General features: G+C 40.7%; 11 protein-coding genes across 11 annotated transcripts; 3 read left to right on the top strand and 8 right to left on the bottom strand.

Annotated features, from left to right (window-relative positions):
* Window positions 1-8: 8 nt before the first annotated feature.
* Window positions 9-2399, bottom strand: FOA43_000828 (uncharacterized protein; the record flags this gene model as incomplete). Its single annotated transcript, XM_038921154.1, has 1 exon — window positions 9-2399. The coding sequence occupies one exon, from the start codon at window positions 2397-2399 to the stop codon at window positions 9-11; it is 2391 nt and encodes a 796-aa protein (XP_038777082.1).
* Window positions 2400-2556: 157 nt separating this feature from the next.
* FOA43_000827 (uncharacterized protein) lies at window positions 2557-3891 on the bottom strand (the record flags this gene model as incomplete). Its single annotated transcript, XM_038921153.1, has 1 exon — window positions 2557-3891. One exon carries the CDS (start codon window positions 3889-3891, stop codon window positions 2557-2559), a length of 1335 nt encoding a protein of 444 aa, XP_038777081.1.
* Window positions 3892-4035: 144 nt separating this feature from the next.
* On the bottom strand, window positions 4036-4695 carry PRE3 (Proteasome subunit beta type-1; the record flags this gene model as incomplete). Its single annotated transcript, XM_038921152.1, has 1 exon — window positions 4036-4695. The coding sequence occupies one exon, from the start codon at window positions 4693-4695 to the stop codon at window positions 4036-4038; it is 660 nt and encodes a 219-aa protein (XP_038777080.1).
* A 259-nt stretch (window positions 4696-4954) lies between these two features.
* On the top strand, window positions 4955-6736 carry FOA43_000825 (uncharacterized protein; the record flags this gene model as incomplete). The annotated part of the gene is made up of 1 exon (XM_038921151.1): window positions 4955-6736. The coding sequence occupies one exon, from the start codon at window positions 4955-4957 to the stop codon at window positions 6734-6736; it is 1782 nt and encodes a 593-aa protein (XP_038777079.1).
* Window positions 6737-6778: 42 nt separating this feature from the next.
* Window positions 6779-10189, bottom strand: FOA43_000824 (uncharacterized protein; the record flags this gene model as incomplete). Its single annotated transcript, XM_038921150.1, has 1 exon — window positions 6779-10189. The coding sequence occupies one exon, from the start codon at window positions 10187-10189 to the stop codon at window positions 6779-6781; it is 3411 nt and encodes a 1136-aa protein (XP_038777078.1).
* A 124-nt stretch (window positions 10190-10313) lies between these two features.
* FOA43_000823 (uncharacterized protein) lies at window positions 10314-11890 on the bottom strand (the record flags this gene model as incomplete). Its single annotated transcript, XM_038921149.1, has 2 exons — window positions 10314-11817; window positions 11871-11890. The coding sequence occupies 2 exons, from the start codon at window positions 11888-11890 to the stop codon at window positions 10314-10316; spliced, it is 1524 nt and encodes a 507-aa protein (XP_038777077.1).
* A 219-nt stretch (window positions 11891-12109) lies between these two features.
* DBF2 (serine/threonine-protein kinase dbf2) lies at window positions 12110-13909 on the bottom strand (the record flags this gene model as incomplete). Its single annotated transcript, XM_038921148.1, has 1 exon — window positions 12110-13909. One exon carries the CDS (start codon window positions 13907-13909, stop codon window positions 12110-12112), a length of 1800 nt encoding a protein of 599 aa, XP_038777076.1.
* Window positions 13910-14208: 299 nt separating this feature from the next.
* Window positions 14209-15579, bottom strand: FOA43_000821 (uncharacterized protein; the record flags this gene model as incomplete). The annotated part of the gene is made up of 1 exon (XM_038921147.1): window positions 14209-15579. One exon carries the CDS (start codon window positions 15577-15579, stop codon window positions 14209-14211), a length of 1371 nt encoding a protein of 456 aa, XP_038777075.1.
* A 323-nt stretch (window positions 15580-15902) lies between these two features.
* Window positions 15903-19139, top strand: VAS1 (valine--tRNA ligase; the record flags this gene model as incomplete). Its single annotated transcript, XM_038921146.1, has 1 exon — window positions 15903-19139. One exon carries the CDS (start codon window positions 15903-15905, stop codon window positions 19137-19139), a length of 3237 nt encoding a protein of 1078 aa, XP_038777074.1.
* Window positions 19140-19189: 50 nt separating this feature from the next.
* Window positions 19190-19855, bottom strand: FOA43_000819 (uncharacterized protein; the record flags this gene model as incomplete). The annotated part of the gene is made up of 1 exon (XM_038921145.1): window positions 19190-19855. One exon carries the CDS (start codon window positions 19853-19855, stop codon window positions 19190-19192), a length of 666 nt encoding a protein of 221 aa, XP_038777073.1.
* Window positions 19856-20093: 238 nt separating this feature from the next.
* On the top strand, window positions 20094-22361 carry FOA43_000818 (uncharacterized protein; the record flags this gene model as incomplete). The annotated part of the gene is made up of 1 exon (XM_038921144.1): window positions 20094-22361. One exon carries the CDS (start codon window positions 20094-20096, stop codon window positions 22359-22361), a length of 2268 nt encoding a protein of 755 aa, XP_038777072.1.
* Between the last annotated feature and the right edge of the window lie 118 nt (window positions 22362-22479).

The raw sequence follows: 22479 nt of genomic DNA, 5'->3' as shown, positions 1-22479 counted from the left end.
CAAACAGCTTAAATGACTTCGTTGATCACCTCAGACGCCTCTCTATAGGTTTTGAGCAATTTCTGGCATTTTTGTCTTTCTTGACTCAACGTTTCGTCTTCATAGAGAAGCTCATCAAACAAAGTCTTCTTGTAAAGCTTTTCGACCAATGCATTTTGAATGCTGCTTTTCGTGTAGTTAACCAGAAGGCACATGATGGCTTTAGGAACCTGATCTTGGATCGTTTGTCTAATTATTCCAAAATATGACACTATCAACCGACGTATAAGTTCACATTCCATATGCTCCCTTTCTCCTAATGCTTCTCCAGAAAGTGTTAGATTGTCCATCTGTTCGTCCACTGAAGGTTCCTCAAAGTTATGAAATTGAAGCGTGCTGGAAGAGCTGTCACCTAAAAGAATAGAGTCTGAAGTAGTTTCGTACTGAGCAGTCGACTGCGATTGCATTTGTTTCGGTGAAGGAGACTCTTTTCCAAAAAAGAAGTTCAAGAAGGTGTCCTTATTTGGCTTCTCTAAAGAGTCTGAACCTGGAACAATACTCAATTTAGAATCATCGACAAACTCATCATCACCGTCTTCATCCTCTTCATCGTCCTTTACATCCTTAGTCTTGACTATCTTTGCATCCTGACTCTTGCTTTCACCTTTAGAAGATTCCCTTGCGTCACCATCAATTAGCTTATTACCAAAAGCTTTGCCGTTCACAGGCTTGGCTTTTCCGTTGATCTTTTTAGACATCGTTCGAGAATCTGAATGCTTCTGTCTCTGACGATCCTCAACAACGCTGGCCATAGCATTGGCAGCACCAACAAAACCAGGATGATTTGTATTAATATAGGACCTGTTAATGTCGATAAGACTCTGAATATAGCGAGAAGTAGGACCCAAGCGATCTCTAAGCAAGTCAGAAACAACCTCTATGAGTCGCGTACGCAATTTGGGATAGCGACTTAATTCTTTAGAACCACAAGAATGCCCTATCTTCATCAACTCTTCATAAACAAGTTCGACACAACGATGAGCCGGTCCCTCAAGAAGCTTGATTTGTGGCTTGACAAGAAGGTCAAACGCAAGCTCGGGAACAAAAAGAGAAGGTCTGGGACCTGTCGAATTCCTTATAGCCGTACGAATATCCTGAATGGTAAGGTTTTGCAAAGGATTGATCGATCTTAATGATCTTCCCAGAACCTCGTTGTAAACATAATAGATACGAGCACCACCGCAGAGCTCTTTTGTAGACATTTCGCTAGAATTACCCTCAATGGAATCAATAAAGCCGGTAGAAAACCGGTTCATGAGCTGCAAAATAAGGGCCCCTCTGTTTTCCTGCGTAACGTTATCGCATTCACCATAAGACGCGAGTTCTTGTTCAGTTTGACCAATTAAAGTATTCAATTTGGCCTTGATATCGGGCAATCTGTCACGAATATGATTCATAAGAGTTCTGTTAAGAGTTCTCGCAAGATAAGTAGTACCGCAATGAGAGGCGACATTTCGATAGGCCGGGTGAGAGATGAAGAAGTCTCTTTCTGAGGCTAAGCTGTCCTCCAAAGATTTACTAGTAGAGATATCCTGCTGAGAACGGTTGACGACACCAATGAAGCCAAGCTTAAGAGGATATACCTTACCAGTAAGAATGTCCAATGCATTGGTACCATGATCCATCAAATCGATTTTTGAAAGAATTCCAATGGTTCTTCTACCTTGAGGATCAACCTGACGAGCCAACTTCAAAGCTTCAGAATTAACAAGGTCGATATTTGCAGGAGTCACTGCAAGAATAATTGAGTTAGGCTTCGATACATACTCCAGAACCAAATTTTTGATCTGGCGTTCAATATCGGTAGGCTGATCACCAATAGGAATTTTTGTCAAGCCTGGTAAATCTACCAAGGTAAGGTCTAATACGTGTGAAGAATATACCTTCAAGTTGATAGGAACACGACTTATGCCCTTATTCTTACCAGCTATACGCGCCGTTTCACGCTCGATTTCGTGCTTTATGTTTTCAAAATTGTAAAACCTCTTTCCTGGTAGATGGAGAAATTCCCCCCATTCTTTAGGAGCTAGGTTCGAATTGGCTGAATCGGCCTTTAAAAGATGCTCCTCAAGAGTCCTTTGATTAGGATCTTCATCAGTCTCTATTCCAGCATTGACCTTAACTGAAAGATCACCAGAATCAATATTGATAAGCTGAAGTATAAGAGGTCGTCTTGTGACAATACCAGTTCCTCGAGGGAGAAAATCCCTACCAACTATATTCTCAAGAACAGAAGACTTTCCAGCTGATTGAGAACCAATGACTGTTAACAAAGGAAGATCCAAATCCGTCAGATTTGCATTGCTCACGATATCCTGAAGTTTATTGACCACTGGAATGAGGTCTTGTAACGCAGACATGGGATAACAAGGCACAAAATCACTAGCAATCCACCAGCAAAACAATAATGATGATTCCATTTGATTAGATTTGATTCATTAAGTAGCTCGCGTGAAATTTAAAGGTGATGAAAAAATAGCAGAAGGGTCCCAAAAGGGAAATATGGAGATGGGTAATTCAGGACTTCTTTTTTCTAACTAAAGTATTTAAATTGTGTGCTTTTCTGGCAGAAAGTGAATGAACAGGAAGAGTATTGGCATTAGTAATTCTGGCATTTGTGGTTTGGACATTTGCTGCGGTAGTGTCGTTGGTGGTGGAGGTGGCTCTACCTTCGAATTCCCCCATCTCTATGGCTTTCTGCTTGAGTTCCTCTATTACATGCTTATAATCAACAGCATCAGAATAATCCACTCCAATAATAAGCTCTTTGATTCTATTAAATTGGGACTTTTTCAGAATCAAAAGCCCTCTATAATCATCATCGTTTCCACGTTTCGAAACACCTTCAACACCTATTAAACCCACCGTTATACCCAGTCGAAACTCTTGCCTAATCGAGAGCTCCGTCCAGAACTGTTTCATTTTGACTCTTTTGATCCTGTTTTCCAAAACTAAATGTTCCAGAAATCGACCCTTGGGATCATCCGGTAAAAGAGGAATATGATAAACGGCAGAATCGTTTGTATTCACCTCATTACTGTAGACATCACCTACCTGCCAATCACTATCACGTGACGGAAAATACCTGATCACCTCATATTTATCTGCATTGAGGATGTTGACCTTCTTTTGTAAGAGATGGTGGAAAATCCCGCCTTTCACCGTTTCTTCAACGTTCTTTAGCCACCATTTGAGCAACCCACTATCGCTTAAAATGTGCTTGTTCCGATTTTTTGACGAATTAGGAAACAAATACTGAGGCTCCGATCTGGTGAACAGAACAAGTCTTGTAAGATTCCTCGGAGAATCCATCAGAAGATTGATTGAAGGACTGAATCGATCCCTTGGAATTACTTCTGGCATTCCGTAGACCGAGTTTCCTCGAGCTCTTTCTATCAGTATATGAAGAGCCCTATCTGTCTCAGACACAAACGGCTTGTGTTTTTCCGTCACATTTGCTTCGTGATTAATACTAACCGGTGTTTCTAGATCTTGGTAATACTTCCCAATCGGATATAGAAGAATCCATCGCAATAGGATTTGAATTACACGGCCAACATTCAGTTTCAGGCCACCCACTAGTCCTGACGTATCCGCCTTAGAAATGTAAATGGTCCTTAAAACTTGGTTCTGGTTCTTCGGGATGTCCAAATATACGAACACCTCCAGTGCTAAAACAGGTCTGTCATCAGAGAAGAGAACGATCAAATGAACAACTTTGCAACTCTGTACGGGATCATTCTTATGGTGATGGACGATCGATTTACTCTCCTTGGGAACGCATTGAAGATTTAAGACTGAGTACTTTCCTCTTGGAAGTACTTCGGAAAGCTGTTCTGTTAGATTGGCCATGACAGGAGCTCCTTATTCAATGAGGAGGTGTCAGCTTAGGGGTGGAGCAAAGTGAAAACCGACCTTTTCGCGACGCGTCGCGTCGCGAAATCATTTCACCTCTCAATGCGACTACTAACTATATTATATCTTAATTATCTTTATTCAATCCTTTAACTCCTCGTTATATTCTTCAGGGTAAAAAATTAACCTCTCCACACCATCCGCCGTCAATAACACCATTCTAATAACACCTCCAGAAGAGCCATCCCATCTTATGGCCTGAGAAAGAGAGGTCTTCATGAAATCTATAGTCTCTTGCTTAGTCATATCTGGCTTGTAATTCTCCTTACAGTAACCATAGATAAAAACCGAACCAGATCCGGAAATGGCATACTCATGCTGATGCATAGAACCACCCAAAGGTACAGTAAACACCTGTCCTCCCTTACCCTTATCATAGCCAGCACATATAATTCCAGCAGTTAACGAGTCCTTGTTGTTATAGCATATCTCCTGAAAAATCGACGCAGATAGACGCGTCGACGGAGACCGTCCATTCATCGTCTTGAACAAATCAAGCTGATATCTCACTATATCAGCCACTGCCTGAGTATCTGCCGCCGATCCAGATCGACAACACCATATATTGTCTTGCAATTCAGTCAATTTATCCGTCACTCTATTGGCCACATACGAACCCGATGTAGTTCTACTATCTGCGCCTAAAATGACTCCATCCTTGAATGTCACTGCCATAATAGACGTACCCATACTGATTTCTCCTTTTTTGAGGTGGCCCACGTCCACATTAATTGAATCCATACTGTATTATCTGTTGAATTTGATGATTTTAACAGAAGAACAACCTCTACCTTCCTTTTATGAGTGGCGAAAAGTAACCGAAACCTGTTTTGTTTTTTCTCCTCTTATGGTGTACGGATGCCATTTCTCTGTTCTCTACACTACCTTAAGATTTTGATCTGAAAAAATTTTTTTTTCAGGGATTAAGACCGAAGAAAAGAAGAAGAAGAACAAGAGAACAAAGAAAGCAACGATCAGTATACACTATTTCTCCTACTTCATGACATCTCCTTTCGATTTTTCCAATTTACCAGGAACAGAAGATCCATGGGGACCTTCTAAAGAGATTCCTAAAAGTCTTAGATTCAATGATGTTCCTTATGCTCCATTCTCCAAGACAGACAAGCTTGGAAAGGTTGCCGATTGGCAGCAAACGAGGGAAGATGAAATGCCCAAAAGATATCAGGAGAAGAGAAGAGACCAATATCATGCATATGGTGCATCTGCAGCCAAATTATTTGGTGCCGAGGCCGAAGAAGAGGACTTTTCCATAGTGGATAATAATGCACAACCCGTTAACAAGCAGGCCATTCTGAGAGGAAGAAGAGGAGGAGGTCGATTAGGTGGTATGCAGGACGGTAAGCCATTTAACAATAGACGATTCAACGGCCGAGACGGTAACGGTGGAAATTTCGGAAATTTTGGAAATTTTCAAAGAGATGGAAATAACGGCAATAACAACGGTGGCAATGGCAGCAACAACAACAATAACAACAACAATAGTAACAACGGCAACAACGGTAACAACGGAAACAATGGTTACAACAATGGTCGCAACTTTGGCCACAACAATAATGGTGGTGGTGGCGGCTGGGGAAACCGTGGAGGCTGGAGATACAACAACAACCGATACGGTAATAGATACTATAATCGTGATGAACAGAATAAGAATAGGGCTCCTTCTCTTAAGATCGATCCTGAATGGAAACTGGTGACGGAGATCGAGCTTAACAAGCTCACGAAGTTGAATTTAATGGTTCCTAAACCCGAGGTGATTTCTGAATACGGTTCGGTTAACTACTACAACAAGAAGTATGAGCAGTTCAGACCGGAGGCATTGAGGCCTCATAGCAGAACCATAGTGAGCCCAACAACATCTGGAGATCCAGTCATAGGTTCGTATGCGTCTGAAAACAAAGCCTCTGTCTTTGCCACAGACTCTATTTTGGCCCAGTTAATGTGCTCTGTTAGATCTGCCTATTCATGGGATATTATTGTGACCAAAAAGAACGGCACCATCTATTTCGATAAAAGACAGGGAAGTGATAAGATTCAAGTTGATGAAAATGCTCCTTGGCCTCCTACTGATACTGAGAAGAATGATATCAACAGTTCCACCAAATTATCTGAAGAGGCCACCTCGATCAACCAGAGTTTTGTCTCTAGTGTTTTGGAACCCCACGTTCATGATCTTGATCATCCTGAAAATCCTTTCGGAGCCTCTTCTGCTGGTTCTGACAAGGCCGGTTATAAATATGTGAAGTATTTATTGCCAACAGATGACTCAGAGAGTCCTTTGAGTTTGATTCTTAGAGCTCAAGTCGATGCATACCAACCAGAAGGTCAGTTGATTTCGGTCAACTCCTTGAATCAATACAACCCTACACCTTCTAATGACTGGAAGACCAAGTTGATCACCGGTTCCAGAGGTGTGATTTTTGCAGGTGAACTAAAGAAGAACAACAACAAAATAGCTAGGTGGACGGCTCAGTCTGTGTTAGGTTGCTTGGATTCGATGAAGATTGGTTTTGTCACTAGAGCTTCTCCAAAGGAGAACAGCAAGCATGTTGTTGCCGGTGCTATTACGTTCACTCCAGACGTTTTGTCTGCGCAGATTAACTTGTCTGTTGGTAATGGTTGGGGTATTGTCAAGTCATTAATAGACATCATTGACCACGAGGGAGGAGAAGAAGACTACAGATTCGTCATCTTTAGGGCCCCTGGTGTCTCTAAGATTGGTGTTTACAAGGTTCCTTTGGACACATTTGAGGATGAGTTGTAAATTAATGTTTTGACCTTTTTTTAGCCTTTTTTGTTGTTTTGTTTACTTATACTTTCGTTTACTTCGTAATCGCATCAACGGTGAGTCAACAGTCTCCGTTCCCGTTCCCGAACCTCTGGCTCTGGTAGGTGTAGTAACTGAATCTGAATCTGACATCTTTTCTGGAGATCTCTGCTTTGCCTGTTTGTAGTGATTGACTCTCTGCTCGAGATTCAACCTTCGGGCACGTTTGGCAGAACTCGATAATGACGTCTTATTATGCCGAATAGGTGTTCTAAATAACCTTGGAGGTGACATTCCTCCTGGACTAGACACCAGAGAAGCCAATGTAGACGGCGTACTCGATGAAATGAGGGTCAAATCAGACGATGATTCAGATTGAATGGAGCTCAACCGGCTGCCATTTCTTTCTAATTCGATGTATGGATTGCCAATAACAGTCGCCATTTCGTCCTTACTCTGTTTCTTGTTTTCCAATTTGATGTTCCAGATGTCAAAGAACGCTCTGAGAGCATGTTTCTGCCATCGAAGCTTGAACATGTCCGCATTTCGGTAATCGGTCTGATACTTAATCAGCCTAAGCGACATTCGAGACATCATGCTTCTAAGCAGTTCCACATCTTGCATACTGACATGATTCTGATACATCTCATCAAGCCTGATCAATCTATCATATTGATTAAGCCACTTGAGCATCACATTCAACATCAGTGAACTGTCCCTAACATTATCCGCCACCATTAGGGCTTCTTTTATCCTCGTAAATTTCTTCTTCCATATGTCAAAGCACTGTGTTACACTGGTTCGAAGCAAGTGTCCTCTGTAAATATTTTCAATACGGTCCTCTTTCTCCTTCAGCTCATAGTATCCGAGCTTCCATCGATCTAGAGCAAACTGGATAAGTCGAATCCTTTCTCTCTGACTCACAAACTCCTTGAGTCTATTAGCCCTGTCATTCAATTCTACCCTTGTCTTGAAATGTGTACCCCAAAATTTCATATAGGTCTGCAACGTCAAATATCGGTTCACTTCTTCGGACTCTTTCATATCACTGGTACATCGCTGTACTTTCTTCTTCCATAATTTGAATGTCTCCGTAACCATCTCGGAATCGAATTGGTTTTGATATTCTCGAAGCTTTGTCTCTAATCTCCATAATCGTATCTCCTTTCTTGCCAATATCGAATTTCTCTTCGTGCATCCATCAATGAATCTCAATTTTAATCTCCACTGATTCAATGACGATGACATGACATGCTTTCTTAACACATTATCAGCTTTCATTTTCATCCTAGCAACCTCTTTCCATTCTTTAATCAGTCTTCTGGCCACTGAAACATCTAGTTTCTTGTCTGCCTTATGACCAATCAAACTAATATCGTAGATCGTTTTCCAGTAATTGAAGAAATATCGTTTTCTCAGTTTTATGCTGCTCTGAATGACTTGGCCCTCAAAATTTGCGTACATCAACTGGTCAAGCCACATATGTAGATATCGCTGAAGAGTGAACTTTGTCTGGGCTTCATTAAGAATCTTAAGCCGTTGAAATGGACATCCACATGCCATTTTCCAAAGGAAAAGCGTACTTCTGTACAGAGTATCAACATAGAAATTAGCACTTTTCTTCTCGAGCTCTCTAATCGTTCTTAACCCACACAACCAACGGTTAAGATAGACAGTTAAAATAATAGAATCAACCATCTTAACTGCCTTGCTATTCTTAGCTCTAACTCCCATCAACATATACTTGAAATATCTTCGAATGGTGTGGTTCAACTCAAATTCTCGAAGTTTCTTAACCATTACCCTCTCTGTGCACTGTTTCCGGCCCTTCCATCGATAAAACATCCGCTTTTCAAGATATTTATCTGCTTCCTGAATTGATTTGACATACTTGTCATACTCGTGTCTCCATAATTTCATATATCGATGAACGACATACTTGTTGCAGGATCGATAAGCCTGCTGCTCAATGTTCTTATTCTGAGAGTATCGAATCTTCCATACGGTAAAATAAGGAGCTCTGAGAAGACGTCTTATCGTCATCAGTTTGGAATCATATAATGTCTCTTCTACAAATGTATCCTTTAAAACACCCATAAAATCCCGTTCCACCTTCAAAATATACCGGGCTGTCAAAGCGGCCTCTATAAGTTGATCATTGGCCATCACGTGCCCATCAGCAGAATGCTTTTTCGAGGTAGAAACCGTAGCCAACTCCTGCAACTCTGCATAAAACTCCAGAAGCGATGTATCTTTATTTATCCAAGCACTAGTGCTTCGGCTGACAGCACAGTAATAGTAATCAGAGTAGTATTGAATTCCGTCCGTGTCCAAAAATTCTGAATAGATTTCCAATGCTTTTACAAATACAAGCAATTGAGGAAGCGTGTTTGCCTGAGGTTCCACCACGCTTCGAAGTATGGATATAAGTTCTTGAGGAGGAGGTATACGGTCTTCCTTCACAAATAAAGATTTCTCATCCGATTCATCAGTGAATTCAGCGCTGAATTCAGGACTGTTGTCACCGTCATTGTCTAGACTTTGCTCTTCCAATGCTTGCTTCAAGAAGAGTCGCATAATGGGGAAAACAGGATTTAGCTCACTAAAACTGTCAATTGAATCAGTTAAAACATCATAGTCAACGTTATTCCTAAAGCAAAACTTCACCAGACCCCATATTCGTCGATGAAATTCTATGACAACATTGGAATTGTACACAAATAGTATTCCCCGCTTAGTCAGATACTGATCCACAGTATCCACAGCAGCCAAACGTATCTTCTTCAGCTGAATACGTTTGGTATCCAATGGATTAAGAGTTGCCAATAATCTGGTGAATCCATAGTTATAAACATCATTGAGAATCTCATCTGAAGACAAAGGCCCCTCAGTATGGATACTTTGGGTTAGCTGAGAGTCAAAGCTTATCTCACCATCATCACCTCTCTCTCTATAATACATGTCATTGACATAAAGAATGTGAATCTGATCAATTAAATCACCCTTGGCAGACACCTCTGTAACAAACTGTGTATGGTCATCCATCAAGCTTCGAATTTTATTGGCCACAGTGAGTTTTTGAGATAAGTCGGTGGTCGAGTCTCCTTCCTCAGCGTCTATTCGATCCAACTGATTTAATGTACTCAAAGATCTACCAGCATTACCCAACGATTGCACAATTCTAGAAATAGCAATGGACTCACTAACATTTCCAACTTCTGTTATTGCATGGTAATCAATACCAGCATCGATCCAAAATATTGTAAGCTTGATATCTTTATAATCTCTCTCATCAAATTGAGAGCTCTCGACTCTTAACAAATCTCTGAAATTGTCTCGTACATCTCTCAATTCACCCACTGTTAACGTGCCGGCGGTGTATTTCGAGAGCCTGTAAAGTTCATCTACAAGTTCTCGAAAGCACTCCACTCCAGATGACTCAGTTTGCATTGACCTGAATTGAAAAGAACACAAACGTCCGGTTCATAACATCAAAAGAAAAAGCGCGTACTCACTTTCTACGCGTCTCTATATCCAGCGTTTTTATTAGCGCTGATTGTTACCGTACAAACTATTATTTTTCTAGGGTAAAGTCAAATGGCTTGAAGTGTTTCTGAAACAGATCTCTCTGCTCCGTTTCTTGCTGCATCGACTCTTTGCATTTATCCCAACGTACTCTTCTTCCAAGGTTCAATAGGAACGCTACCACTTTCCTAGGAAACTGAAGATCGACGCGTCGCTCAGATTCGTCTCCATCTTCGTCACCTATTCTGAATAGGTACCGGGTCATCTGTTCAGGAGCTTTTGCGATAGTCATCAGCATATAGTCATCAGAATTCATCAAGTTGAACACTTCACTTTGAGGGCTCTTCATGTCATATTTATTGTAGCTAAGCTTAGAATCTTCTCCGAACCGATGAGTAGCATAATCGATTTGGCTCTGAATGCATTTTTCAAAGTCAGCTTCGTATTTAGAAAGAATAGGAACGTACTGAGTATGAAAATGAACTCCATTAGAACGTGAAATCTCCCAGAAGACAACGCAATAGTCTCCCATCGACTGAAACATCTTGATAACAGCGGTTTTAAACTGTTCCACTTCTTTATAGACTCTGGTATCTTGAACGTTGACCCCAGGCTCCTCGGCATCTCTGTATTTCTTCAGCGTGGGATAATGGTTGATAGGAACGATTAAACCGTGGCCGGAAAAACCCAATTCTGATTTTTTCAGCGTAAGTGGACCCTTGGCCACTGTCATATATGAATAATCTCCAATGCTAATGATCATATGAAGCTCCACTTTTGGATTCGAAAGGCAGAAGAAACAGTCACCTGGACTAACAGTGATGACTGATTTCGCTTTCCGTGGCCTCTTCGTACTATTCGTTCCTTCATCTTCCTCCTTCATATGATTCCTTTTCTGACTTATCGGCACGGGAAATTCTCCCATTTTCGAAACAGATTTCACGTCATCTAGACAATTCTCTCTAATATTAAATGCATAGTACCATTTCTCCTTCGATCCATATTGAGCCAAACTAATGAACCTTGTAACTCTTTCACCACTTCCTTCATCTTCCCATTTAAATGGAAGCCTCTCAAAGAATCTGCTTTCACCTGACCCTACGCAAAACCAATATCTTGGTTTCACCGCTTTTAATACATCATCAAGTTTAGCATTACCAACCGCACTAAGTCTTTCTTCGTCGGAAATCAATTTGGGCCACTGATAACTAATCAATATATCCACATTTTCATTTAATTTCATCTTCAAATCTTCTTCTGTCACTTCATCTAATCTTCCTGTCACAAACCCAATTTTAAGACTCCCTATTTCTGTAATGCCAACCTTTCCTAGAAACCTCAACTCTGAAACATCATCTGAATTATACGTATACTTTCCCTCGCTATGATATATGTCCTCTAGTGGTGACCCTATCTCTGAGATTTTCGCATTAGCAGATGAAATAATGTCTCCCAATAGAACTATCACTTCAAACGGCCCGTTCTTTTTGTTGAGAGAATTGCAGATGCTAACAGCTTTTCCCAAACATGTTGGATCCGGATTGATTACCAAACTGAGATCGTTAGTATTACGGAAGATATGAAGAAAAATATCAGGTGTACTTACCACTTAGATTGAGAAGTCATATTTGACAAAAGAAAGAAGAAGAAATTGTTATAATCGAAAAATCAGTACTTCCTCCGAGAGTGAGAATTTGAACCATCTGAAAATGCCATTTCAACTACTTTTTGGTTAAATCTACGAGGGTGTTTCGTTAAAGACTACGGTATTTTTGTGTATTAAAAAAAAATGCAACCATTAATTAAAACAACGAATTCTTTTGCCTAAAAGGAAAAAAAGAAAGGTCAATATAAAGTACCAAATGGCTCGTTCCAACGGCCAAATTCGGAGTCGTTACCTTGAGACCTGCCATTGAGAAGAATTGGAGAGAGTATGTTTCCGGAATTGGTTCCAGGATTGTCTCTGTGCTTGAATGTGAAACCAACAAAGCTTTTCTGATCCGCCTTGATACTACTCTGTGCTATTTTCTCGTCGCGTTCTCTCTTTGCAATAACATCTTTATACTTTGCCATATCATCTTCGCAAGTGAAATCGTCAAAGTAACCGGCATCTTCCTCGTTATCCAATTGAGGAGTAAATGGAGGAACCCTCTCTCTCAGATTGTCCCAGTTGACATCTGAAAAGTACGGCATAGCCATTACCTGCTTGAATGTTCTTAACCTTTCGTCAGGCGTGGCTATTAATCGAGTGATCAATTGCCACGTTCTATCGCTAAACACATATCTTCCGTTCTCGTATCTGGGCCTTTTCAACACAGCTTTCCAGCTCTTCAAGTTTGCGTAAGTTTCATCTGAGCTGCCACCTGAAAACGGCGTGTATCCCACCAACGCCTCAAATAGCATACAACCTAACGACCAGTAATCAACAGTATAGTCATAAGGCTTTCCTTCCAGAACCTCTAACGCCATATAATCGGGAGATCCCACTATAGAATTCGCATAGTGAATGTCTCTGGCCCTTAGTGATCTATATTGCTCTTGCCGTTCTCTCATGGTTCGCTCTGTTGGTCTATACTCCAGATCTTTCACCAGGTTCAATCTCATCTTCATGCTTTCAATTCTATCCGTGGAAATGGAACCGGCTGCCAATCCAAAATCAGTTAACTTAATATGACCTTTGGCATCGATCAAGAAGTTCTCAGGCTTCAAATCTCGATGAGTGTAACCCAACTGATGGAGTGAATTGACTGCTGCAAACATCTCGCTGACATAGAATCTGGCATGCTGTGGAATCAAATAACCTGCGTTATTCAACAAAGTCCTAAAATCTCCTCCTGGAACGAATTCCATCGCCATGTAGACATTATCTGTGTCCTGAAAAGCATAAAACAACTTGACTAACCATTCTGACCGTGTATTGGTCAAAATGTCTCTCTCTGTCAATACGTGACGGGTCTCGTCTGTTCTGGTCAGTAGCTTTTTATTCAACACTTTCAAAGCACATATCTCCTTGGTATCTTTCTTCTTGGCAAGGAAAACCTGTCCGTATCCACCTTGACCAACCTGAGTGACTATATGGAAGTCCTTATTTCTTGGCTTAGTCCTCTTTTTTCGCAGGAAAGCTCTCTCTCTTCCAACATAGTTGTTCCATTGTAATGATCTTTCTTGAAATGGAAGTCCATCCAGAATCTCTTCAACCTGCTTAATCCGATCTCTTCTGCTGATCACGTAATCAAACAGATCACAGTAATAATCCAAGAAATACATCTGGCAAACGGTAACTAAACGCTTAGTTTTCGGACTGTTGGCCTTTTTATAGAACTCTCTGCCAATTCTTCCAGGAGAACGGAATTGTTGATGAGTGACGGTCTTAGGAGTAGTATAAAGCTGGGGAATCATACTATGTCTGCTTGGAGTAGAAGGAGCAGTGTTCTCCTTGTTGAAAATGACCTTATTGCGCTTGGGGGAGGATCCCGGAGAGTTGCTGCAAATTGACATAAAAGAATTGTTGGTAGCTTGGCTTATTTTGTTAGGGGTCGATGGAGCGGGACCAAATCTAAGACTTTCCACGTCTTTGGAAAGTTCTTCAATATAGTTAGATTCGTTTTTCGGTGATCTATTAAAGATACCTCCCATTAAAGTCATGATAGCAGATATTATAGCAGTGAGTTGATGAAGAAGGAGGAAAAAAGTGATATTAAGGGGATGTCTATTTTGGCAAAGACCTGGCACAAAAATAGAGCGCTAATGTCAACTCGGTTTTTTCCCGATCAGGAAAATATATTATATTTACAAATACCCCAAATAGGAAATCCGTTTTCTCTACCACCTATATCCATAGAGGAAAGCAATCAGGTGTCAGGAGTTCAGGGGAAAGCGGAAATAGAGCTAGTTTGTACACACCATTAATTCACATGACATAAGCATAACGCTTATCTCTATCTCTAGCTACGTCTTATTCTCTTTATTGAAGCCTCATCGTCACTTAATTTCCGTTTTGCACTACCTGTAGATTCACTGTTCTCTAATAATCTCGTCAACATAGAACGATTAGAGTCAGTATGTTTGAAATTCTCCAATCTTTTCTTCATATCCTTAGTTAATCGAGGATTGTGATCGTCTGAAGCAGCAAGAGCCCTATAAGAACCGCCATGGGAGAATTTTCCGACCATTCCAAGTCCTATCTCTTCACCAAACTCATCCATGGCAACTTCTTCTTTCTGTGCAAATGTCATTCTATTGCGAGCCTTTTCGATTTCAGACATTTTCATCTTCTGTTTCTGTTTTCGGAACCTACGTCCTCCTCTTTTAGTTGATTTGCGATCGACAGGTTTGGCTAATGGTTTGACACGCATACTCTCTGGTGGGGCTTTCAACTTCTCCAACTTCGAAGCGATTTCGTCATGCCATTTCCTCCCAAATTCATCATTGTCACTGCCCGAAAAGTCGACTCGGGAAGCTAATGCCACTTTGGCCGCCACCTGACGCATGGCACTCCTTTTAAGGTGTTCTGGAACAGATTGAACAAGTTCACTTCCATATAAGTAACCTCTATTTCGCACCATCCCAGACTTATCGTGTACAGAAGAAGAGTTATTCACTCCCAAAGATGCCAAATTACACGCAGGTGTCTTGCATAGTTCTTCAAGTCCATGCTGTGCCAATAACTGTGAACATACAGTAGACCCCACTATAGCAGTAACGTTAGGAGCTATTTTATGAGCCTTTATAGAGATGTCCTGCTGGATTTTGCATCTATCAGAGTCTAACTCAACCAATAACTCGCATGCTTCTATCACAAGATCGATATGATGCTTGTCTAATACAACCAGATTGGCTTTCTTCATCACAGAAGAAGACATAGTAAGTCCTAGGATCTCATCTTTCTCTAGAAATTCTGTCAATTTGTCTGAATCCCCCAATATCTGACTAACATCATCTCCAAAAGTTATTATGACTCGTGAAAAGCTCACTGGATTCTTTATCAATCCATCCAAATCTGGCCACACAGGCTTATAGTTGATCTTGATCAACGTATATAATGCTGCTATTTCTTCTTTGATTTGCTCCAATAAACTACTGGCATCTGTAAGAAACCCGTCATCATCATCCTGCCGAAGTTTTGATAAAAAACTTCTTAATTTGGGGAGGACATGACAATATGGTTTTATAGACTCTATATGCGTGAGAGAGCCTTCCGTAATGAGATAACTAACGTCATGAGATGCATCCACCGACGTCGCTTTTTCGTTATCTACCATTTCCACATCACCATGCTCATCCTCGCTATCTGTAAGTAGATTAGCTAAACTCATTGATCTCAAATACAAAGACCTGAGGTCTAATTTATGTCCAAGGTATAGCAGAGAATGGTAGGTAGATCTTCTTATCCTCAGTATACTATCATCCGTACACCAACCAGACATATCAGCCCAAATAATTATTTTAGAGAGAAAATTTTTTTCGACTTTGTCGAGCGAGAGAGCATAGTCATATTTGTCTCCCTATCGAAGGATAGTCTCAATCAGAGAGATATATGATAGTCAGGCTTTTTAAACGGACCCCTGTATTATTCACAAGACACAGAAACTTACAGTTTGTTTATAGTCGAAGATTTTTTACTAGTTCGTTGAATAGAATGAGCAATAAGGTGAGTTCGGCAAGCAGTGAATCTGCAGCCGGTGAGACACAATCTGCAGTGAATGCAGGTACTGTGGCCGCTAGCAATGCAGCTACAATCAATGATAGTGGACTTAGCCCTGAAGAAAAAGCCGCTAAAGAGGCTAAAAAGAAGGCCAAAGAAGCCAAAAAGGCTGCCAAATTAGCCAAATTTTTGGCTAAAAAGGCCAAGGGAGATCAATTCTCCATGAATCAGGCAAAGAACAATGCTGCCAAGAAGAAGAAACAAGACAAGAAGGTTGAACATCCAAAGTTCGTCGATAAGACGATTTCTGGTGAAAAGAAGATCCAAGTTAGTCTCCAGGACCCCTCATTTTCGTCCTATGATCCTCAGGCTGTCGAGTCGTCTTGGTATGATTGGTGGGTTGAACAGGGATTCTTTGAACCCGAGTTTACCAAGGATGGTAAGGTTAAACCAGAGGGATTATTTGTTATTCCTGCACCACCTCCTAATGTCACTGGAGCATTACATATTGGTCATGCTTTGACTGTGTCTATTCAAGATACTTTAATTCGTTGGAACAGAATGCTTGGAAAGACTGTTCTTTACATACCCGGATTTGACCATGCCGGTATTGCCACGCAATCTGTTGTTGAAAAGAACATTTGGGCACACGAAAGGAAGACCAGACACGATTTCGGACGTGAAGTGTTCGTCGAGAAGGTGTGGCAATGGAAAGAGAAGTTTCATGCCAAGATCAAGTCGCAATTCCAGGCAATGGGTGCCTCATATGACTGGAATCGTGAGGCATTTACTCTAGACGATCCTAGATCTAAGGCTGTTACAGAGGCCTTCGTCAGATTGTTCGACGAAGGTATTATCTATAGAGATCTTCGATTGATCAATTGGTCTGTCAAATTGCAGACTGCTATTTCCAACTTGGAGGTCGACAACAAGACTGTTAGTGGACACACCATGGTTTCCGTTCCTGATTACGATGAGAAGGTGGAGTTTGGTGTTCTTACCTACTTTGCATATCCTGTCGTTGGCTCTGACGAGCGTTTGATTGTGGCAACCACTCGTCCGGAAACTATCTTTGGTGATACTGGTGTTGCTGTTCACCCAGATGATCCAAGGTACAAACATTTACAGGGCAAGTTTGTGCAGTGTCCGTTTTCGGACAGGCAGATTCCTATCGTTACAGATTCCGAGGCTGTTGATATGGAGTTTGGTACTGGTGCCGTTAAGATCACACCGGGTCACGACTACAACGATTACAATACTGGAAAGCGTAACCACTTAGAGTTCATCAATATCCTTACCGATGGTGGCTTGCTTAATGAGAACTGTGGAAAATACGCCGGTGTTAAGAGATTCGATGCCAGGAAGATTGTCATTGAGGAATTAAAGAAGAAGGGATTACTTATTCGTCAAGAAGGCCATGAGATGACTCTCCCATTCTGTTCAAGATCCGGTGATGTTGTTGAACCTTATTTGAAGCCTCAATGGTGGGTTTCTCAGAAAGATATGGCTAAAGAGGCTATTCGGGCTGTCAAGGAGAAAAGAATATCGATTCAGCCTCTTTCTTCCGAGCATGAATATTACCATTGGTTGGAGACCATCCAGGATTGGTGTATATCACGTCAACTTTGGTGGGGACATCGTTGTCCTGCCTACTTTGTGCACATTAAAGGTGAGGATAATGATAGAAATGATGGTAAATACTGGGTTGCTGGACATGATTTGGAAGAGGCTCAAGAGAGAGCTGATGCCAAGTTTGCTGGCATAGATTTTGTTTTAGAACAAGACGAGGATGTTTTAGATACTTGGTTCTCCGCTGGTTTATGGCCTTTGTCCACTCTTGGATGGCCTGAGAAGACCAAGGACCTTGAAATCTTTCATCCAATGTCAATGCTTGAGACTGGTTGGGATATCTTATTCTTTTGGGTTACTAGAATGATCTTGATGGGCTTGAAGTTGACTGGAGATGTTCCGTTCAAGGAAGTGTTCTGCCATTCTTTGGTTAGAGACTCTCAGGGAAGAAAGATGTCGAAGTCTTTGGGTAACGTCATTGATCCTTATGATGTCATTCATGGTATTTCGTTAGAGGACTTGCATCAGCAGTTGTACAAGGGTAATTTGGACTCAAAAGAGATTGAGAAGGCTAAAGAGGGCCAGACAATCTCTTATCCAGATGGTATTCCTCAATGTGGTACTGATGCTCTTAGATTTGCTCTTTGTGCTTATACTACTGGTGGTAGGGATATAAATTTGGATATCTTGCGTGTTGCCGGTTACAGAAAGTTCTGTAATAAGATTTTTCAAGCTACTAAGTTTGTTATGATGAGATTGGGTGACGATTATCAGCCTCCGGCCACTGCGTCATTGTCTGGTAAGGAGAGTCTTGTGGAACAGTGGATTCTCCACAAGATGAACAAGTGTGCAGAAAAGCTTAATGTTCATTTAGAGAATAGAGAGTTCTATGAGGCTACTCAATCCATTTACAACTTTTGGTTGTACGAATTGTGTGACATTTACATTGAGAACTCCAAGTACCTCATATTGGAAGGTACCGAGGAACAGAAGAAATCTGCCAGAGACACTTTATACACGTGTATCGATAGTGCTTTGAGGATGATACATCCATTTATGCCATTCATCACCGAGGAGATGTGGCAGAGGTTGCCTAAGCGTTCCACTGAGACTGCTGTCACAATCGTTAAGGCAAGATACCCACAATACCGGGCTGAGTTTGACAACGCCAAAGGAGTTGCTGCCTATGACTTGATTCTGGACATTATCAAATCTGCCAGGTCTTTGCTTTCCCAGTATAATATTACAAAGAATGCCAAGATCTACATTGAAACCGAGAAGGCTGACTACAACTCTATTGCCGAGGAGCAGAGAGAGGCTATTGGCTCTTTGATCAAGGCTGTTTCCGAAGTCACAGTTGTGTCTTCCGCCGCTGATGTTCCTAAGGGATGTGTTCTAGATGCGGCCTCTCCTGACTGTAACGTTCATTTGATGGTCAAAGGTGCCATTGATATTGATGTGGAGATTGGAAAAGTACACAAGAAGTTGTCAAAGACTGAAGGTGCTCTGAAGAACTTGACTAAAGTGATGAACGCAGAAGATTACCAGGTTAAGGCCTCTGATGAAGCCAAAGAGAAGAACAGAAACACTGCTGCGACTGCCAAGGCCGATATCGAGAGTTATGAAGCCACAATCGCCAACTTAGAGAAGCTAAAGTTGTAATGAATGACCTAACCGCTACTACGTAAGATAATAAATCTACTTTAAAATATTTAGCTCCATATATAGTCCCTTTTCACTCTATCTAATACCACCTTTTTCACTTTACTGTTGAAGCTATCTATATCATCACAGCATCTATCAAGAACCTTCAAAAGCTCATTTTCGCTGAAAGACCCTTTGGAATCGCTAAATATAAGAGCATCGCTTTTTCCATCCTTGATGCTGAAAACAGCTATGTGGTGCGACACGGATTGTCTGAGTTGCTTATTTGTAGGTCTCATTAATATTTCACCATTGCCGTCTATCACACAGCAAGTAGCCCAAAAAGATGTCCTAAGCGAAATTCCGCCGTTTAGCAAAGAAAGATAAACCGAATTCACTATAGCTGTAAGTTCCTTAACTGTATATTCCTCACTTTCACCTGGGCTCAGTAATTGAACCATAATCTGAATCTCTCGACGAGCATATTTATCCATATCAATGGTCTTCTGAAGAACTTTGGCCAATTTCGTTACTAAAAATGACTCTCTTGTGGACGAGACATCCGTTGCTGGCTTTATACTGATATCAAGAAATGCCTCTGTAGGCTTTTCGTTTTTCATTCGTGTAATCTCCAACGGTCCGGCCACCGACGTAATCACCTTAGTTGTGGCAAATTCAAAGGTAGATGAACCATCTACTTGATCAAGCAATCCGATTTCAGTTTGAAATGACATGGTATTCTTATTAAGGAGCTGATGAACAAAGCAGGTCTCTAATGAAATCATCTTCTGTTTTTCTTTAATTTTTCATTTTTCATTTTTCATTTTCCAATTTTCGTTTTTAATTTTTCACTTTTCACTTTTCACTACTCGAATTTACAATTTTTCTCTTTGTTCTGTTCAAATACCATTATTTTCATCTGGTATAGAGAAGTGAAAAGTCGATCAACCTCTCTTCTAAACACTCCTCAAGATGTCTAAAGGACTCCATATCGTTCCTTTGGAGTGTATTTTGCCTCTATTGGAAGGAGATCAAATCTTTGGGGCCGATTTTGCAGTCATCCTTCAATCCCTCGCCAAGCCTTCAACTATAGATGGGGCCTCAAAAACAGACATTAATCATTTATGCTCGAGAGTCAACAACTATCTTTTATCGAAGAAGACTTCTTATAGATGGATAGGTTGTAAACTTTTTGTTGTGATTAACCTTCATCTTAAAGTAATGATGTCCAATCAAACTGTGAATCTAGTTGGATCTTTAGTGAAAATCCTTGAGAGTCATTGTTATATAGATGATTTTACGTGTTCTTCGCAACAACAGTTGCTTACTTTAAACAGTTGCTGTGAAGCGTTGGACTTTATTATTGATCGTATTCAATCCAAACCGGCTCTTACACGGGAAATATTGACTCCTAAGCTGCCGTCCATCATTAACGGATTAATCAGCAACATTACATTGATTCCACAAAGTGCTTTACTAGTTTTAAGGAAGCTTCTGACAAAGAAATCAACCACTTTCAGACCATTTGGAATGAAATTTGAGTCCGCTTTGAAGACACTTCTCAATAATGGTGACAATTTGAACAAAATGAGCACTCCTTTAATCACTTTAGCGTTACACTGTTTGGCCACGATATCATTTACTTTATCTAGGGAAGATCAGGGCAGCCTTTGGAGAAGTCGTATAGACGATCTTCTAATTGAAACGAAGTCAGTTTTGTCTATTTACGAGGAGATTTTGGATACTTCTGAAGATGAGGATTTTGAATCTAGATACAAATCTCTTCCTAGACTTCCGGAGGATATTTCTCAACTAAATCTTGTCTTTGAGCCTCTTTCCATCGATATCTCTGAAAGTTCCTTGGAGGTATCTAAGATTTCTAAGAGAATTGAGCTACTAACTCGATATATCACAGCTTATCTTGACGTTACTACATCTTCTGCTGTTAGAATTCCGCTTGGACAATTTATATGCTTGGCAGAGTTACTTGCAGGAATGAATTTGAGGTTCTCATCTATTAAAAGAGATATTAGGGACAATTCCACCAGAAGCATGATCCGTTTATCTTTGAAAGATCTAAATCAAATCGGTATTGCATTTCTTTGCACTCTTCAGAAGCGTTTTTTGTTTGATTTGATTCCTCATTACTACACGATCTTTTCTACTTTGGACTCATGCATACCTGTTAAGACTCACAAGGGTAAGGCAATCCTTGACGTTGAAGAGGTTGTGGAAAATAGTGAATTGGAGGTTAGTGTTCTCACTGCCGCTACAGTACTGTTATCCATGATGCATACATTCAGTGATTCAAGTCTTCTTACTCGTATGATCGACTCTGCGTTACTTATCGTGGAACCGCAAGTTCCAAATATTGATGAAGTCACTAAATCAACCCCTAGTAACGGAAAGAACGGCAAAGGAAAGAAGAAATCCGGTAATATGGCATCCTTTTCGGATCTCATTGCACATCAGGATTTATTTACTATTAATGCTAGCCGGAATACTCTCGTCAAGGTGAGAAAGTTCTTCACTGCTGCATTGAGCAGGTGTGAACTTCCATCATCCAGTACGCTTAAAATTCTTAGATTTAGTGTACTAGATGCTGTTACACACGTGAAATCGTTACATCATGGAAAAAGAACACCATTAAACAAGTCAATAATAAAGCTCCTAGAGGCAGATGTGCTATATCCAGCACATCAGGGTGTTGGAATTTCTATCCTACCCATAATTAGCAGTTTACTTGGTGGGGAGAATACCATAATGAGTTTATTGAACAATCCAAGATTGCCAGTAGTTTCAACAGTGCTGGATATGAAACAGAAACTAAAGGAAGAAAGCGAAGAAGAAAGTGACGAGAGTGAAGAAGAAGAAGAAGAAAAAGAAGAAAAAGTAAAGGTAGATGCGATGGATATATCTGGAGACACAGCAAACAAGAGAAAGCTAAACTCGGATGAACCCTCAAATGTCGAGAAGGCTGTCAAAAGAATTCGAACGGAGAAGTTTAGGAGAGTTCAAGAAGAAGCCGACAAGGCTAAAGAAGTTCCAATGGCTTTACCTGAAGGTGTCCACCAAGTTGAGGAAACTTACGTTGAAACTTCCGTCACAATTACCAAGTTTACCGAACCCGCTGAAGCAGATTCAAAGTTAGACAACGACGATGAAGACAATTCAGATTTTGAGCTGCCACCTATCATTGCTGGAGATGATGATGATGATGATGATGATGACAATGAATGATATTGTAAGCTTACAAGTAGACCAAATATAGTGAAGGTGACAAGAGTCTTTACATAGTCTCTAATATGATCAGCTGAATAGATGAAAAATAAAGAGGAAAAATTTAGCAAAAAAATGA

The sequence above is a fragment of the Brettanomyces nanus genome, chromosome 1 (assembly GCF_011074865.1).
Source record: "Brettanomyces nanus chromosome 1, complete sequence".
In the NCBI taxonomy this organism is placed as follows: domain Eukaryota; kingdom Fungi; phylum Ascomycota; class Pichiomycetes; order Pichiales; family Pichiaceae; genus Brettanomyces; species Brettanomyces nanus.
The sequence above is the reverse complement of the archived record's forward strand: the minus strand, read 5'-3'. Positions and strand labels throughout refer to the sequence as shown.